The sequence below is a fragment of the Elephas maximus genome, chromosome 23 (assembly GCF_024166365.1).
Source record: "Elephas maximus indicus isolate mEleMax1 chromosome 23, mEleMax1 primary haplotype, whole genome shotgun sequence".
Taxonomy (NCBI): Eukaryota; Metazoa; Chordata; class Mammalia; order Proboscidea; family Elephantidae; genus Elephas; species Elephas maximus.
This window is the reverse complement of record NC_064841.1, coordinates 56992707-57012391: the sequence shown is the minus strand read 5'-3', so window position 1 is coordinate 57012391 and position 19685 is coordinate 56992707. Positions and strand designations below refer to the sequence as shown.

At 41.7% G+C, this 19685-nt stretch overlaps 1 protein-coding gene across 1 annotated transcript in view; it reads right to left on the bottom strand.

The window, feature by feature from the left end:
• The window catches only part of ATP8A2 (ATPase phospholipid transporting 8A2), a 705555-nt gene that overhangs the window by 395707 nt on the left and 290163 nt on the right, over window positions 1–19685 (bottom strand). Inside the window, exons 17-22 of the mRNA XM_049867411.1 lie at window positions 14319–14424; window positions 13525–13607; window positions 9034–9083; window positions 6584–6653; window positions 2864–2948; window positions 1444–1583 (exon numbers count right to left, since the gene is read on the bottom strand). Coding sequence (XP_049723368.1) covers window positions 1444–1583; window positions 2864–2948; window positions 6584–6653; window positions 9034–9083; window positions 13525–13607; window positions 14319–14424 — 534 coding nt within the window. The remainder of the gene's footprint in view (window positions 1–1443; window positions 1584–2863; window positions 2949–6583; window positions 6654–9033; window positions 9084–13524; window positions 13608–14318; window positions 14425–19685) is intronic.

Sequence of the window (19685 nt, the reverse complement as noted above, 5' to 3'; positions counted from 1 at the left end):
CTATGACAGTTATCTTATTTCCTCTACATCAAGCCTTTATTCGTAGATGATTAATGATATCTAGATACACGGCACTTCAAAACTCTTCACAATGTTAGGGCCACTCAATACACAAAGTCAACCCAGCGCTCATCATTTATTTCTTGGTGCATAGGCATGGTAGACTTGGAATAGAATAGAAATCATTTGGTAGCACAGAATATGGGCAAGTTACTCTGAGGATATTAACATTACATGAGCCTTCCCCTCTCACCCCGCTAATGAATAAAGCATTATATTAAGTTTAACATACGAAAAGATGTATTTCTAGATGATATACTTATCTAGCAATATAGGAGGAAAACGTGTGATGCTAAGAATATAACAGGTACAGAAGAAAACATAAAAACATCTTAGGACAGAGGAGTTATAAAAATTCACCCCTTTTTGTTCACTTAACGGCCACAGGAAAGATCTGTTCATGTGACTCCGAGGATGGGTGTGGACACGCAATGCCCTGGGCTGCCTGTGCTTTGGCTTGCTGGGCTGGTAGATTCCAAATTTTCTGAGAGAAGGCCTGGCAAACACTCCCTGTCTCCCCTCACCCGTGACGTATCACCTCACCTTGGCTAACAGATTGGAAGAAAAGCCACCTAACTGGTGAGCATCCACCACATGGGCAAGTCACCTACTGAATAGTTGTTCTCTTACTATAAAGTCATGTGCCTATTTCCAGTAAAGCACGGCCAGTGAACACGGAGTCAGCTCTACTCCTACCCAGATTCCACCAAAATGGCAAACAACTGAGTATAAAAACCCCAACAAAAGCCAAGTATAAAAAAAACAAAGGGGAACTAAAGAACCAAAAATGGAAAGAAAAAAAAAGCAAACAGGTAATGACTTCAAAGATATAGAAACTAGAAAACAGATGGACCAGTTTCTAGAAAATAGTATCTAACATGAAGCAGAAAAAGTTGAAACCAGGCCCCCTGATGTGAGGAAATCCAGTAAGTAGAAAGCTACCTAGTGCCTTGTGATAAGCTGAAAATAAATAAATAAAAGTCAAAATAGACAATATGAACTAGCAATGATGAAGCTTAAATATTATATTAAGTATAAAAATTCTCAATATGTACATTGTCTAATCCAACCATGCAATATTCTGATTGCTCATGTATATTGGTGAGTTGCTCACATAAAAACTTAATCTTGGCAAAATCCAGAAAGTCACCAATACTCCTTAAGATATCATTAATACTTAGCCGAGGGTACTGGGACCTTTCAGACAGCTCAGCAAAATTCAGTGCTTTTTAAAGAAAAAGATTAAAACCTAATGGTTAATTAATATGCTAACTAGAAAATAGAATGTCATTATACAGCAAAAGGATTCCTGCTCAAACACTTTGTTCAACAGGTGGTAAGTGTTTCATTAGGCACGTACAGAATGTATCACGTATCATGTACCTTTTCAATGATCTCATAACACTCTTCCAGACGTTGAGTTCTGTCTTTCAGTATGGTGCTGGCTTCCTGATAGACTTTCAACCACTCCTTATAATCGTTCTCAGAGAGGTCAGCATAAGCCACACAGAGAGTCCGCAAACCTGCCAACAGCCACAGTGTAGACGAGGCAGGCCATTGGTGAACTGGGTCAAGTAGAATATTTTATCTCCTATGTAAAATCACCTGACTCCATTTCATATGAGCATTTCAAATAAATTAAAGAAACTGTCTGCTTTTTAGGTCACTTTAATCCAACTTTCACATATCTAAAGAGGGAAATTTAAAATAACTATACTGTGTGCTATAGGGTCACTATGAGTGGGAATCGACTCGATGGCACTGGGTTTGGTTTTGGTTTTATACTGTATTCTAAGGACCCTGAGTGCAGTGGTTAAGCACTCAACTGCTAATCGAAAGGTCAGCAGTGTGAACCCACCAGCCACTCCACGGGAGGAAGATGTGGCAGTCTGCTTCTGCAAAGATTTACAGCCTTGGGAACCCTACGGGGCAGTTCTACTCCGTCTTATAGGGTCACTATGAGTTGGAATGGCTTGACAGCAATGGATTTTTTGGGTTTGGATACTGTATTCTAATGTGAATAACCTCTTCTATATATTTAAAAGTACATGAGAAGTCACTGGATGGTAAATCCCCACAGCATGTGCACAATAGGCAGGTATCAGCAAGTAGAGGAAGCAGAAAGTATGTTTCAAGACAGCAATAAAAAGCTCAATGTGCTATCACATGAAAGACCCAAGTTTTCAAGCAGAGGTGCCTCTGTGTGTGTGTGTGTGTGTGTGTGTGTGTGTGTGAGCACGGAGTCACAGGGAACACACTTAAGGTGGGAAAGCAGCACTCAACACTTAAGCAGGGCTCCCGCTTTCATCACATTCACTGGCAGGAAAACCTGACATCAGTGTTGTTTAAAGTCTTTCAGAGAACTCCTTTCCTGCTCACTGTGGGCTCAGTGAGCTGTTATTTCCTTAAGACAACTATAAGTCAGTGCCATAAGGGTAACAAGAGTATAGCCAGGAAACAACAACATGAGCTTTCCAGAAGGGGAAAGTTGGTTACACAATGATTCTACATGTTGTGAATTCGCCTGTCTTTTCCCTCTGTGCACAAAGTTCCTGTCACTGCTGGTCAAGCGTGCGCAGAGTCATCTGTAGGTAACTGAGTATAGACTGTGCCACACATTTTATCACTGTCGTAGGCACAGAATGTGGAGAAACTGGGACTGGCACTAGAAAAGCAAGCCAAAAAATGACTTCACAAAAATGACACGTCCATCCAGAACGTGGCTCCTTACCCAAGCATCAGCCATAAGCACTTGAAAATACAACTTCAATGCTTAGAAAGAGCACTTCCAATTTTTACTTACCTTCCGTGGCAAAATACTCCAGATGGCATAATGTTTCCTCCATGTATTTTGAATCTTTTGAAAGTCTCTCAAAAATTACATTATCCTATAAAATAGGGAAACATTGTGACTAGCAAATATTTAAGTAAGCCTCCCAGTCAGCATTCTAAACGTGGCTTTGTTCTGGTGGTATTTGTCTAATGTGCATGAGAATACTTGAATGGGCAAGTTGAAATACAATTCTTGGCTGGATTCAATCATGAGCCTTGAAAAATAAATCAGTTATGGATGTGCCCAGCAAAACCCAAATCTGTTATGTACCTTAAAATTCAAACTAACACATGTTGGTGGAGAACCAGAGGAATGAGGAATGGTGTCTATAGTCACCCAAATTTGCAAAATTCGTAGCAGAGTTTATACCTTTTTGCAGAAGTAGAGAGGATAAATTGCACATCCCAAATTACTCGAGTACCTCATGCTCTGCCAGGGAGGAGCCCCTAACCAGGGAGGCCGTTAGGTACAAGGCACTCAGCCCGGTGCAGCCAAGAAGCACTGGTGTGGTCCAGCTCATCACCATGTGATACTTCTGCGACCGAGACGCAGGACTGGGGATGGAATGCCACACATCATCAATCAAAGATGTTATTGTGGAGTAAAGAATTCAACTTTATCCAAAGAGTTTGGTCTTTTTCCTTGGTTCCTGAGAGATAACCTCTAAATGCCTGTAATTTCCCCAGCGACTGAAGTGTCTTTGATGAGGTTTCCAGACCATACCTACCTAACAGGTGACTCAGGTAGGGGCTGGCCACACCAGAAAGACCCAGCTTGTGATAGGGGGAGGGGAGCACGATTCAACCAATCATGCCTATGTAATGAGGCCCCAGTAAAGGCTCTGGACATGGAAGTCACATGGGCTTCCTGGTTGACGACAGACATTAACCCATGAGGGAGGGTAGCGTGCTTTTTTTTGGGACATCAAGCTCTGTGTTGGGAACCCTCACAGAAATCACCCTGTGTGTCTCTTCTTTTGTTTCCTTTTTTCTGTAATAGAACTATACTTGTAAGTAGACTCTTGTGTGAGTTCTGTGAATCATTCTAGAGGATAATCAAACCTCGGGGAGTAGTGGGAGCCAGCAGGTCAGAAACAAGGGAAGCGTAGAGAACCCTGACCTTATAGATAGTATCCTAAGGAGGGGTAGCAGAAGCCCCCAAATTTATGGCTCTCAGGTCAGAAGTGAGGGGAGCCCTTAGAACCCACAGGCATCCTGAGGGGTAGTGGGAAGCTCCTGAATTTGTAGCCAGGGGGTCAGAAGTGAGGGTATCATGGGGGCCCCCAAGCGTGTAGCTGGCATCTGAAGTCTTAGGCAGACTTGGCAGTCTAGAGGACCATGCCCTTTACTTAGGAGGTCTAATCTAGCTCAGAGCCCTGGTGGCGCAGTGGTTAAGAGCTTGGCTGCCAACTAAAAGCTTGGCAGTTTGAATCCACCAGCTGCTCCTTGGAAACTCTATGGGGCAGTTCTACTTTGTCTTGCAGGGTCACTATGAGTCAGAATTAACTCGAAGGCAACGAGTTTGGGTTAAACTAGCTTTGGGCAGCTAGAGTCAGAGGAAAAAGTGCTGTGCGTGCAGTTAGGAACAAAATTGAATTGAAGTGAAATTGAAAATTGCATTGATTTGATCATTACATTTGGTGTTATAGATCTGGGCTGAATTGATCCTATACGGTAACATTGCAGTTTCAGGATACTAAAAAGAAACCTAGTTTGTTTTCTTGGGAGGAGGGGAACAAATTTGGGAAGCACTAAAAAAAAAAGTTTATAAAATTAAAATATACCATTCTAGCATTTTCACACTTCTGCTGTTCTGTCTATAGCCTTCCTCACACTGCCTCTTTCTGTACCTGTTGTTGTACATAGGAGAACCCTCCTGGCATAGTGGTCAAGAGTTACAGTGATGGCTGCTAGCCAAAAGGTCGGCAGTTCCAATCTACCAGGTGCTCTTTGGAAGCCCTATAGGGCAGTTCTACTCTGTCCTATAGGGTCACTACAAGTCAGAATCGACTCAACGGCAATGGGTTTTTTTGGGTGGTACTTAGCTTATAGCGACCCAATAGGAATTGACTCAATGGCAATAGTTTGTGTGTGTGTGTGTGTGTGTGCGCGCGTGTGGTACTTAGAATACAACGTCTGAAAATAAATAAATACAAGTTAAGAATACTGTGCAAGAGCATTGCTTGTCCTTAATTTAAGTTGTTGCTACCCTATAAACACAGAATCCTTTAATGGTTCCACATAGAAAGCACTTAGAGTTCACAGGATTACTCTCATGTTTTTTTATAAACCCTAGTCAGGGAGTACTCAACTAAGACCACCCTTCTTCCCCAAATTAACAAAGATTTGTAAGATTTTCAGCAATCATCAATCCTAGTATAGCTGTGTCTTCTTGACACAGTCTCATAAAATTCTTTCCTTCAACACATTAGGCCAAACTTAACAGGGTATAGATTTTGCGAGTAGGCTCATAAGCAGTAAGATCTCCCCTTAGAAATAATATATTTAAATTTGATTACTTGGAAACTGGACAAAGGGGGCAGTTTAAGAATGCTGCAACCATAGACACTGCCCTCGAACCTACTACATAGCTTCCTGAGATGAATTAAAAAAAAAAAAAATGAAACCACAAACGGGGGAGGAAAACTCAGAAAACAACAGTGAGAATGGTTGCACAATTCAATGAATGTAATCAGTGTCCCACTTTTTTTAATCAGTGTCACTGAATCATACATGCAGAAACTGTGAACTGGTGTCTATTCTGCTGTGTGTATTCTCAACAACAACAAAAATGAGTTATAAAAAAAACCAGAACCACAAAAATGAAAAGAACTGCTGCTAGAGAAGCAGTATATAGAAGAGAACTTAAAGGAAGATTATCGCAGCTGAACACAAATCACGTGATCTTCTCAACGTCACAACACAATGGTGATGAAGCTGGACTCAGAATTCACAGTCCAAGGTTTGGCATCACATGCCAAGTTACCATGTCTGAAACCAACCACCGGCTCAACATAAGCTTCGCACTGGTTGCTTTTGCCATGCTGCCTTGAACCCCCATATCTTCAGTGGGCTTTTACTAAGTGAGCGCCATGGCCAACCTGAAACAGCCTTTCAACCTTGGGCAAACAATCAGAGAATAATAAAACAGCAGTGACAAAAACCAGAAGATTAACAAGCAGCCATCAAGAAGTCACCACTGATTAATATAAGTGATGTCATTAGCAGCAAATCCAAAAACCAAACCTTTGCCATTGAGTCGATTCCAACTCGTAGCAACCCTATTAGACAGAGAAGAACTGCCCCACAGGATTTCCAAGGCTGTAAATCTTCCCCGAAGCAGACTGCCACGTCTTTTTCCTACAGAGCGGCTGGTGGGTTGAACCACTGACTTTTCAGTTAGCAACCAAGCGCTTAACCACTGCACCACCAAGGCTCATCACTAAATGGTACATGTGAAAAAAATGCTAAATTGGCAAATGTTGTGTCATATATATTTTTACAACGATTTAAGGATTTTAAATTTAAGGAGACTATACAGTTGCACATTACGAACATAATAAATGTCGATGAATTATACATGTAAAAACGTTGAAAAGGCAAATGTTTTCCTATCTCTATATATAATTTACCAGACAAAAAAAATTAAAAATGAAGTCACTGCTATGCAAGACACTCATCCAATACTTACAGCCCCTTTACAGTAGAGTCGAAGTTGTCCTGAAGGAGTTCGAACAATTACAGACATTCTTTTTCTGTCACTGTAACAGTAAAGAAAAAAAAAAGTTGTCACTGGCCTGTCTTATAAGATCCATGCCCCAAAATGATCAAACACCAATCAAATCAAAAGATGGTCATATCTCCTCCTCTTTTTATTTATTTCTAATTGACATACATCTATTCATTTCCCTCCCATAGAAATTCACTAGCACAAATATTGCAGAAGGAGAGACTGGAGAGACAAATTTGAGCATTTACTATGTAAGCCTAATTTACTTCTGAGCACGCTCTCTACAACACCTACTTTATTTTACAGCTCAAAAATATTAATTTGCCCAGTAAGTGGGAAAGTGGGAAGTTCAAAATCTACTTAATTCAAAAGCTCCTCATTGTTTCTGCTTTTAACTGGAGTGGAAAGAGATTACAAATTCACAGAACATTTCTAATTGAGCACCAACGTACTCTCTCTCTCCTTGCTCCACTCCAACACACACATTACCAGAGTACATGTCTACAAACTTCTTTCATCATAGCCTGTCCTCACTCACAAACCTTCGATGGCTCCCCATTGCCTATAAATTCCTCCTCAAGCTGATCTTCAGCCTCGCCACATCTCCTGCTGGCCCCTCAGGTGCCCCTGGGGTTTCAAGCACACCAGAAGGCTCACCATTCTCCTCTTCTGTGCATTCTGTTCCTTGCTTTTTCCTCCAGGACTGAATCTCATCTTGCTGAAACACACCCTCAACTATGGTGGGCCCCAGAACACCCAACTCTTTCAGAGTGGCCATTTCTACTGGACTATAAGTTCCTAAGAGTATGGGACGTTATCTCTTCAGTTTTGTGTCAGTTCTTACATCCTACCCCACAGCACTCTAACTGACCTGGATTTGAATTTCCGTTCAGCTACTTAGTAACCAGGTACTCTTGGCAAAGCTATTTAACTTGAATATCAGTTTCTTAATCTCTAAAGCAGGGTTACCAACAAGGACTTTAAAGGCAGGGCTACAGAAGGGTTCGTTCTGGTTCAAACAGCTGCTGAGAATTTGCATTTCTAACAAGTTCCCTGCTGAGAATTTGCATTTCAACCCCCAGATATACTGAATCTGAATCCACATTTTAATAAGATCCCCAGGTGATTCTTATGTATAGGTTCCTGGGAACTTGTTAGAATTCAAATTCTCAGCAGGGGATCGACTCAAAAAGATCTGGTTCTAAGCTCCGTTCAAAGGAGACCGTCAGGCTTAACGGAAAAGATGAGTTGATGAAAAAGGAACAGAGCCATAACTATAACCACAAATGACTCCTTTATTCCCTCATATTTTCCCAGCATCATGTCTTTTATCTAACTCCTTTTTTTCTCCCCCTTCCTTCATTAACTGCTGGTCCTAGTTAATGCAGCCACAAAACAGTGCGAGTTGCCAGGATGTCAGCCAAAGATGGGCCACAAGAAAGTCTGGAAGGACGTCAAGTCTGTGTCTACCTCTGCATACAGACACCCCACCCCTCACACCCCACAGGAACCATTACTGTTAGCAACCATACTCTGCCCCTCCCATTGGACCTCCAACCCTGGGGGCTGAGGGTCCACCAGTTTTCAAGCTTACAGTCCGAAAACTAAAGACTAGAATGGAAAAGTACTGCCTCCAAGGGGAGCAAAAAGCGATCTGTCTCAAGTCCCTCAAGAAGCAGACAGAACAAAGCAATTTGTGACTCATTTAACAAAGGTTAAATTTTAAAATCCCCCTCATTTTTAAAGATGCTTTCGAGGGAACAGCAGAACCTTGCTCTAGCAAGTTCAACAGTTCAACGTCAAGAAGAAGAAAAGACACAAAACATTAAGATACGTTTTCCTATAACAAATGATGACTTCCGTAATTTCGAAAAAATAGGATCCCACACACATTTCTGGGTCTTAAATGGAAGAAACTGCGCTGAGAAGACTGCTTCTGAATACTGCAAGAGAACCTCTAGGCGCCGACGGAGCCGTGGATGGGGTGAGTGGTGGCTCTGTCGTCACGCCTCAGTTTCTCAGCTCTAGCACAGCAGTGCTCAGATGGAGCAAGAGGCATGACTTCAGGAGACCTGGAAGCGCCAATGAAAACAGGACCCTAATCGACCTGCTCCCAACTACGCAGACACATCTGCAGCTGCTAGCGCCGCCACAACGCCAGGCCCCGGGAAGCTAAAGAAAAGGAAGGTTGTGAAGGATAACGTTTCTACGGAAGAAAGCAAAGAGAACTGGCCCGCCGCACCGTCTTTAATGAAATCCACAAATTCCAGGAAGAAGAGGGTTTGTGGAGATACATTTAGTGTAATGACTACTTATGTCCTATATTTAATCATACCACACAGTCGTGCAAGCACTGTGATGAAGTAGTTACATATATTTAAGTAGTTCAAGTGTAGCAAGGAGAAACATACCTAGAAAATTCCAGGACATTAAGGATTCCAAATGTCTGTTCCTCTCCCATCTAAAGGAAGAAAAACATATTCTTACCTGAAGTGCAAAGGTATAAATATTAAAATCTAAAAACAGGTCTCTCCCCAATCAAATGCTTTCTCCCTCTTCCCCTTTCCGCCTCTTTCCCTCTGCTTTTTTGCCTCTCCCTCTCTCTTTCCCCACAATTTACCCTCCTGCCACACATTTTCAACGTGTGCTGTTTTCTCCAGTCTGGTGTGGTCATAGCTCCCTCTTCTGGTAGAAGTCTCCCATTGCTCACAGTATTGGCATCCTACTACCTGGCCGGTATAGCCAAAAGATGAAGATGAAGGACATTAGCTACACAGGTCCACAGGGACTCATCTGAAATCTTGGGGCCAGTTATGCTTCTGAATCCAGAATTTTACAGATTTTAGAAAGGTATATTCACAGGTAGGAAACCCTGGTGGTGTAGTGGTTAAGAGCTATCTGCTAACCAAAAGTTTGGCAGTTTGAATCTACCAGGCGCTCACTGGAAACTCTATGGGGCAGTTCTACTCTGTCCTGTAGGGTTGCTGTGAGTCGGAATCGACTCGACAGCGATGGATTTGGTTTTGGCTTTTTATGCATAGACCACATACTATAACGTCCTCAGTTGAGTCTGGGGCAACATGCAATAGCACAACATATTAATTTTCTGCAAAATATATGAATATTCACACTAAGTGAGATTTATAAAGGCCATAAGTAGTCTCTCATCAGTTTTCATTAGGTTTTGTTGTCAAATCACATTGCCCCAAACTTAGGAAAACTCTTTTGAAATCCAAAGCTTTTTGGATTTGCAGACAAAGGATTATGAATTTGCATCAGATTTTAGGGCAATTGCTTAAATGTCCATTTTCTTCAGATTCTTTCAAGTTAGAGCCCCAACAGTCTCAATTTTTTCCAACTGAAAGTTCCAGATTATGTGTGTGCCATTTTCAAACTGTTTTTAACCCAATCTGCTCTCTTTCCCCAACATATCACAGTGCAAAGAATATGGCTTTGGGGCCCAACAGATGTGAGTTGAAGTCCAGCTTCTGGCGCTGAGAGTGTGACTTTATTCTGATTGGTGGTATCACCAGTTAGAAAGAAATAATAAATGAAGTACATATCCAAATTACCGAGTGCATGGATGACACTTGGTAGAACCGAATGTTATCTTCCCACCCACCCCCCAAATTACCATTAACACTCTGCTTAATCCAGCCTTCTTCGGCCTTTACTCATCTGTTTCTGAATCTACCTGTTCCCTTTCTTCTCAGCCTGACTGGACTTTCTGACAGATTCTGTCTAGAAATGCACTCGCTGCTGCAAGCTACCACTTCAGCACCAGTGCTGTGACTGCCAGAGGGGGCATCTCCTCTTTGCACCCGCTATTATATTCAATAGCTTCCTTGTGCAGCCAATGGACTCAGCTGTGAGAAGAAGTACTTTCTTACCATTATGACTATCAGTAAGGATATTCCATGTGAAAAGCTGGTGAGCAATTTGAAAGTTTGTGATTTGATGATATCTCAGTATTAAGATGGTGCTACATTTAAGCACTGAGATACTAACCAAAAGGCTGGTAGTTTGAAATCACCAGCCACTGGCAATCTGCTCCCATAAAGATTATCAAACCCCTTGCCACTGAGTAAATTCCAACTCACAGCGACCCTATAGGACAGAGCGGAATTGCCCCATAGGGTTTCCAAGGCTGTGATCTTTCTGGAAGCAGGCTGCCACATTTTTCTTCCACGGAGTGGAGGGGCTGGCGGGTTCGAATCACCAACCTTTTAGGCAACAGCCAAGTGCTTAACCTCTTCACCACCACGGCTCCTTCGCTTAAAGATTACAGCCTCGGAAACCCTATGGGGCAGTCCCACTCTGTCACATAGGGTTACTATAAGTTGATATCCACTTAAAGGCACACAAAAACAACAAAGGTTGAATAGAGTAAAATTATTATTATTGACAAGCCCTAACCAATCACATAGTCCTTCTTACTCCCCAAAATACGACCTGGTAACTGTAACAAAATAATGCAGGGGTGCCAACACCCTGTTCGTCAGCACCTAGCACTAGATGACAAGGTCAACAGGCTCCCAAGGTCCCTGTACTTCCCTGGTATTGTTGGAAAAGCAGAAGCAGCCAATCTCTCCTGGCTGTGCTGTGATTGGCCTGAGGTGCAGTGGGGATGCATACAACCCAAGCTCCCACAGTCAAGGTTAAAGTCTCCTCAGACAGAAAGGAAGTAGGATGTCATTTCTGAAAAGCTTCTCTGAAGGAAATCCTATGTCCCACCACTACTTTGGAAACCCTGGTGGTGTAGTGGTTAATTGCTACAGCTAACCAAGGGGTCAGCAGTTTGAATGCGCAAGGCCCTCCTTGGAAACTTTATGGGACAGTTCCACTCTGTCCTATAGGGTGGCTATGAGTCAGAATCAACTCGACGGCAACAGGTTTTATCACTACTTCATTCCACTTTTACTGTTGCACGTTTCCTTAAGTTAAATCCCCTCTGTTGGTTGAAATAAATAAAAATAAATATGATCTCATCTCTGTATTCCATAAGAAAAGATTAAAATGGCAAGAAATGGGCACTTTGTATAAGGTACAATATTTTATAGGTTTTGTGTACAAGCAAAAGAAAAAACTACTACCAAGACTGGAACAGCATCAAGTTATTATAGCAGTCAGAAGTGAATTTTAAATGAATTAAAGAGGTCTAGGTATTTCAAATGATGGATTTACACAGTGGCTGTAACAATGGGCTTAGGCATAACAACGACTATGAGCATGGCGCAGGACCGGGCAGTGTTTCGTTCTGTAGTACATAGGGTCGCTATGAGTTGGAACTGACTCGACGGCACCTAACAACAACAACAACAGGGATTTCAAGTACATAAAGCCCAAAACCGTAATAATACATGACCAGTTCCAATTGCCGTCGACCCCATGTGTGTCAGAGCAGAACTATGCTCCATTTAGGGTTTTCAATAGCTGACATTTCTGAAGAAGATCTCCAGGCCTTTCTTCAGAGGTAACTCTTGGTGGACTTGAACCTCCCACCTTTCAGTTAGCAGCTGTGTGTGTTAACCATTTACACCACCCAGGGACTCCAATATGCATGAGTCCTTCCCAAATTGAAGGTCGGAGATAAGCAGAGGGGAAGGAAGGCAGAGACTACTGCCTGGCCCTGACCAACCCAGTGAGTAGCAAAATGCAGCCCTTACAATTGACCCTCACTGAAAACGCAGCCCTTGCAGTCCTCGCCATCTTCTTCCACTGCCAACTCAACGGTCCCTGTTTGAGCTCATTCTTAGTTTTTTTTTTTTTTTTCCTTTTGATCATAAAATTTCTCCCTCTAGCCTCTAGGAAAGGAAATGTAGAAAAAGAAAAAAAAAAGCTCATAAAGTAAATAAACCTCTTGACTTCAGAAACAACAACAGCAACCAAAAAAATTCCATACAGACAGATTTAAAAAAAAAAGGCAAAACTCAAACCCATTGCTATCAAGTTGATTCCAACTCATGGTGACCCTAAAGGACAGAGTAGAACTCCCCCAGAGGGTTTCCAAAACCGTAATCTGTATGAAAGCAGACTGCCACATCTTCCATCTGTGGAATGGCTGGTGGGTTCAAACCACCAACCTTTTAGTTAGCAGCTGAGCTCTTAACCACTGTACCACCAAAAGACTCCAAACTCAAACTCATTGCCATGGAGTTGATTCTGACTCACAGAGACAGAGTAGAACTGCCCCATGAGGTTTCCATGGAGCAGCTGGCAGATTCGAACTACCAGCCTCTTAGTTAGCAGCTGAACACTTAACCACTGCACCATCAGGGCTCCTACTGTACCACCAGGATTCCTTAAAAGAGATCTTAAATTTCAACTCCTTTCTTTCACAACTGAGGAGAGTGAAGCCCAATGGGCTAAGGACATTGTTACACACACACCGCAGGTGCTGAAGTTACAAAGATAAAGACATGAGCCCTGGGCCACAAGTAATTTCCCCAACAACTACAGAGCAAAGAACAGGCTTGCTAAATATTTTGCTACAAATAACTTCACATCAATGTCTGAAAGACTTGTAGTGAATCATCTTTGAGAAAAATTACTGCAGCACAAAAACGACAAATTATTGCAATGCAAAAACAACATAAGTTACTACAATGCAAAAACAACATAAATTATTGCAATGCAAAAACAACATAAATTATTGCAATGCAAAAACAACATAAATTATTGCAATGCAAAAACAACATAAGTTACTGCAGAGCAAGAGCAGCGATAAAACAAACAGGCTAGTATAATTCCATCACACTCTCATTTTTCAACTAGTCTCATTTCTCATAGGAAAAAAGTAGAAACAGAGTTATATTTACAATAGGCATGCTATTTCAAACACATATTCGTCAAAGAAGTAGACAAAGCTGAGCTGTAGACACAGGCACAGGTATGTCACTTACTGCTTCTATGATGACAGAGTAGGGCGTTCTGGCTGTGAAGACAAAGCCCAGCTTTTTAGCTCCTTTCACCAAAGCAGCTTCATCTGTCAATAAAAAGGTTGGTGAGTCATTGACTGATCACTTGTGATGATGGAATTCTGTGTGCTAAGTATTATTATGCAACTGAACAAAACCCACACCCATGAAAAAGGCCTGGTCTTATCTGACAGGGTATGGAAGGCACCCACTCTTCTGCCAGCAGGTGTCCTGGGATGAGCACTTGTGTTCAATGGAATGGCTGGAACAGAAAGTTAATTCACTAGGACAAAAGTCAATTACACTCCCATTAACTCAGGTGGGAGCAAATTCTCTCTATTGCTGGCTCAGTATCTTCTCTGAGTAAGGCAATGTTTCATACTTAGTATGAGGGGGGAGTCAAAGAGCACCAGGACACAGGGACAATTTTACTCTTCCCATAGGACAGCCTCACCAGCAGTTGGAAAATCCATGCGATGCTGGGGTGAGCAAGGAAGCCAACCCTGCTTCCCCTTCAGAGCCTTCTCTAGCATTCCAGCTTCTGTTAGGAAATTCAGGAGGGCCTGGTCCTCCCCCCGTGGTTGAAGTGTTACTAGAGCCAGCACCAACCTGTTCTGTATGGTCTTAACACCTGCAACCATCACCTATACAAGGTGTGAGGCCAGAGGCAAACAGTGGAGTCCTTCTGAGGTAGGCTATGACAGCACACCTTCCACAAATAACAGCAAACACCCACGTCTCCACAGAAGGGACAGCAGGGAATAGCCAAGGAGACTCACCTGGGGAGGAGGCCTGGTAGTTGATCTCGTCTCCATCCTTCTCAGGAACCACTGTGTGGCACACAGCCAGAAGGGTAAGGAACTCCTGTATGCATGGAGCTGTGGGCTACAAAACAGCACGCTGAGTTAATCCATCCATTACAATATAGTTGGCATCCACCTCAGCTATAATCTGGTTTATATCCTGAAATGTATACAGAATGCAGATTTGAAGCTATGCAATTCACGGCTTAGTGCAACTTTAAGCTATAATAACTTCAGAAGTATAAAATGATACAAACTTACTAAAAAAAGTTTGAAACAATATCCCTATGAAATAAATTAAAATTAAAAATTATTCTAAATTCAGAAAACAAAATAAGCACAAAAAAATTTAAATAATTAAACATCCAAAGATGTTTTGCAATCTCAAGTGTTAGTGAAAAGCTGTGAAACAACTGGGGCTCCTCGGTCCTAAAAGGGAAAACAAAACAGAAAGACAAATCCAGAACAAAACAAAAAAACACACAGGTGTCAAGCAAGATCCAAGACAGATTCACAGGTTTTAAATGGGATGGACATCACTGGTATTCTAACACTTCAGGCTATTTACCGATTCTCTTCACTATTTGAGAACTCATTCATAACTACAAATCTGGGCAAGTTACAAGAAATGGTAAAGATTTGTTGACAATGGTTCTTACATCTTTCTATACGGGTCAGATTGATTCTAATTCCTTAGAACACTTTTGCTTTCCTGTCCCTATTGGAAAGCACAACTGATGTAATCAGTGACTGAATTGCTTTTCATAGTAAAGAAATATATTTATACACATACACACATACATATGCTTATACCACCTCTGGAAACCCTGGTGGCACAGTAGTTAAGTGCGATGGGTTTGGTTTTGGGTTTTATACCACCTTGCAAAGACCCATACTGATCCAAGGGCATATGAATGTCTATGTGAAAATGTGTGTGTATGTGTGTTTGTGAAAGAGAAAGAGGAGAGAGAGAAATTTGATGAAATACAATTCTACATTATAGGTATATTGGAGTTTTTTTTTACATACATATTAAAGCAATCAGTCAAAGCCAGAATTTTAATTCTCCAAGTTCTAAAGGTTAAGAAAAAAAAAAAGAACTGGCTTTAAAAAGAAAGGGAAGAGACAACCTACAGACTATGAGAAAATTTTTGGTAACTACACATCTGCTAAGGGCTAAACATTCAGAATATATGAAGAACTCCTACAAATCAACAACAAAAAGACAGACCAATTTTTAAAATGCACAAAGGACTTGAATAGACATTTCTCCAAAGAAGATATACAAACGTCCAACAAGCACACACAAAAAATTTTCAATGTCATTAGTCACTAAAACCAACAAAAACCAAACTTGTTGCCATCAAGTCAATTCCAACTCATAGTGACCCTATGGGACAGAGTAGAACTGCCCTATATGGTTTCGAAGGAATAGCTGGTGGATTCGAACTGCCAACCTTTTGGTTAACAGCTGAACACTTAGCCACTGCCACCAGGGCTCCATTAGTCACTAGGGAAATACAAATCAAAACCACAATGAGATACCACTTCACTCCCACTAGGATGGCTATGATCAGAAAAACAGAAAATAGCAAGAGTTGGTGAGAATATGGAGAAACTGGAACACTCATGAATTTGGTGGTTCCTCAAAAAGGGAGCGTGGGCTACACAGAATTACTGCATACCCTCCCAATCCCACTCCTAGGTACACACCCAGGTCTTGAAATCAGGACTCAGATAGATGCTGGCACAGGAATATTCATGGCAGCATTATTCACAGTAGCCAAAATGTAGAAACAACCCAACAGATGACTGGATAAATAAAATGCGGTATATCCATAAAATGGAGTGTATTCAGCCCTGAAGAGAAATGTATTCCTGATACATGCTATGACATGGGTGAAACTGGAAAACATTATTCTGAGTGAAATCATTCAAAAGGACAAATATTATATGATCCCACTTATATGAAAAATCAGCAAAGACATGGAGATAAAAGTTTATTCATGGTCACCAGGGGCCGGGTGGAGGGGACACAGGGGGTTGCTGCTGAACAGTTACTGAGTTTCTGTTTGGGGTAATAGAAAATTGTTGGAAAAGAATAGTGGAGATAGTAGCACAACGTGCGACATGGGAACGTAATTAATGTCACTGAGTCGTACACTTAAAAATGGCTGAAATGGCAAATGTTTTGTTATATTTTACAATAATTTTTTATTTTTAATCATGAGCTGAAGCACTACTTCAGCATTTTACCCACAGACAAGCTTATTAAGTTCACTCAGCTTTAGTTCCCTCAACTGCAAAATAAGGACATCACCTACCTTATAGGATTCTGAGGATTGTGGAGATCAAAGAAGTACCTAGCATATTGGTAAGCACTCAATAAATGATAGTGGATGCCATTAAGAATACAAATTAAAATTTACACATGTACGAGTTCCATTTCGACGTCTGTTTCTACTCTGTTCTGAGCCCAGTGGGTGGCTATATTTGGGCAAGACAAGGCTCCCCATATCCTTCCCAGAGGTTCCAAGTCCTGCCCAACTTTCCCACACACCATTATTTCATTTATTACTGCTTTCATGGTTTGATGAGTTAACCTGATCTATTTACAACCACACAACAGAGAATCCTTAAGGCCTTGCGCATCACTGCTGCTCACTGAAAGCAAGCCAGTCATATAGCCTTTTACCTTATCACACAGCAGCCACCATCCTGGGGATGCCACCTAAGACATTCTAAATGGCCAAGAAATTGAAATATACAACATGAGTGATTTTACTCCACAAGAAAATTATAATTGATAAGGTAACTTGGGACAAAGAAGCAGGGTCAACAAGATAGCTTTACCTCCCGGCCACAACTGATGAATGCCCTGACAGGGAGGACAACAGAAAACCCCTGAGGGAGCAGGAGAACAGTGGGATGCAGACTCCAAATTCTCATAAAAAGACCAGACTTAATGGTCTGACTGAGACTAGAAGAATCCCAGCGGTCATGGTCCCCAAACCTTCTGTTGGCCCAGGAGAGGAACCATTCCCAAAGACAACTCATCAGACATGGAAGGGACTGGACAATGGGTTGGAGAGAGATGCTGATGAAGAGTGAGCTACTTTTATCAGGTGGACACTTGAGACTGTGTTGGCGTCTCCTGTCTGGAGGGGAGATGGGAGGGTAGAGATGGTTAGAAACTGGCAAAACCATCATGAAAGGAGAGACTGGAAGGAGGGAGCGGGCTGACTCATTAGGCGGAGAGTAAGTGGGAGTATGGAGTAAGGTGTATATAAGCTTATATGTGACAGACTGGCTTGACTTGTAAACTTTCACTTAAAGCACAATAAAAATTATTAAAAAAAAAAGATAGCTTTACCAGCACAGAGCTAAACGGAGATACGCAGAGCAGAGAGGTACATAGACCACACGTGCCTTCTCACCCAGGGAGAGCTTCCATCTAAAGCCACCTATTTACATCTCGCCTACTGACAAAAAGCATTCAAATAACTCAACAAACACCTAGAATAATGCCAACACGAAGAAAATGGGAGACTGGTTTACTTCTTCACAGTTTCTGCATCTTCCACATGTTCCACAAAGACCACGTGGCTCTTACAATTAAGAAAAAATGGTTCCAAGGGGCCAAAGCATCAGACAGCCCCAAGAAAACAACCGTGGTCTTAGATAAAAGGGCCCTTCCTGGACAGTCACCCTAGACCAGACTGGCTTCTGAAGTGACAAACAGCGTGGAGGGAGAATGCAGTCCCCACCTCACCTGCACGTTACTCAAGGCAGCCCTACCATCAGTGCCATGGCGTTGAAGGCACTTACCTGCCAAAGTGGAGGGAATGCAGTTGAGGATGAGCCAACTGAGTTCTCTGGGACTTAGAACAGGAACGGCAACATCACTTAAGTCACAATACCTAATGAAATGCTAGCTATTCTAGCCCTTCGAGGAAGATAATTATCTAGGATTGTATTAAGAGAAGTCTTTGAAAAGTCTGAAATTATATAACTGAAAATCTTCAAAGTATTTCTTACTAACTGAAGAGAAAGATGCTCATGGCAAAGAAACTGAAAAATGTACAAATTATGTAGAATGGTCAATCATGATCACCACCAACAGATAATCACTGTAACTTTACAGACACCCTTGGATGCATATATCCCCGTATGTACACTGTGCTCTGGGGGCCAGTGGTGGTTCAGTAGTAGAATTCTCGTCTTGAATGCAGGCGACCGGTGTTCGATTCCCAGCCAATGCACCGTGTGCACAGTCACCGCCCATCTGTCGGTGGAGGTTCGTGTGTGGATATGATGCTGAACAGATTTCAGCACAGCTTCCAGACTAAGACAGATTAGGAAGAAAGGCTGGCGATCTAATTATGAAAATCAGCCAATGAAAACCCTACGAACCACAAGGGTCCAATCTGCAACCGATCGTGGGGATGATGCAGGACCAGGCAGCATTTTGGGTCCACTGTGCATGGGGTCACCGTGAGTCTGGAGCAGAGTCCACGGCAGCTAACAACAACACACTGTACTAAATTTTGTCCCTGTTAATGTACGTTGAGTATATTTCCATCTCAAATACTGGCCTACCTCATTTTTAGTGGATTTTAATTAGAGTGCAATCCTGTATAGATGAACATTTTAGCTATACTCAATTTTTCATAATAATTAGCACTACTATGTTTGACACTTACACACACATGCATACAACATCTGTCTCTGTTTCTGTATTTATAGAAGACGGTTGGTTGGTAAAGCCACACGCATATTAAGGGCTTATACATATTGCCCAGCCTCTTTCTGAATTATTATTTATTATATTTTTATGATACTCCCGATGACAGTATACCATTTCGCCCAGAGCCTCAGTAATGGATACTACCATTCATTTAAAAAAATTCTACTTTAATTGGCTTTTTTTTTATTATAAGGTGGAACATATGTTTGAGACCTTTTAATTCTAAATGTATAAATTGCCCAGGTAATTCACTTGTGAGTGTACTTTAGGTACCAAGTACATCCATATTAGAAATTTTTTGTTCTAGTTTATGAGCTTATAACCCGTTGTTCTCAAGTCAATTCTGACTCATAGTGACCCTATAGGACAGAATGGAACTGCCGCATACGGTTTCCAAGTGGCGCCTGGTGGATTTGAACTGCTGACCTTTTAGTTAGCAGCCAAACTCTTAACCACTGCACCATCAGGGTTTCCAGTGAGCTCATAGCTGTATGTTATATATAAAAAATGCATGTATGTACGTATGTATAAAAAAGTCCTATTTCATAATAGTGAAATATATTCATATTTTGCTGTATGTGTTGTCGATTTGATTT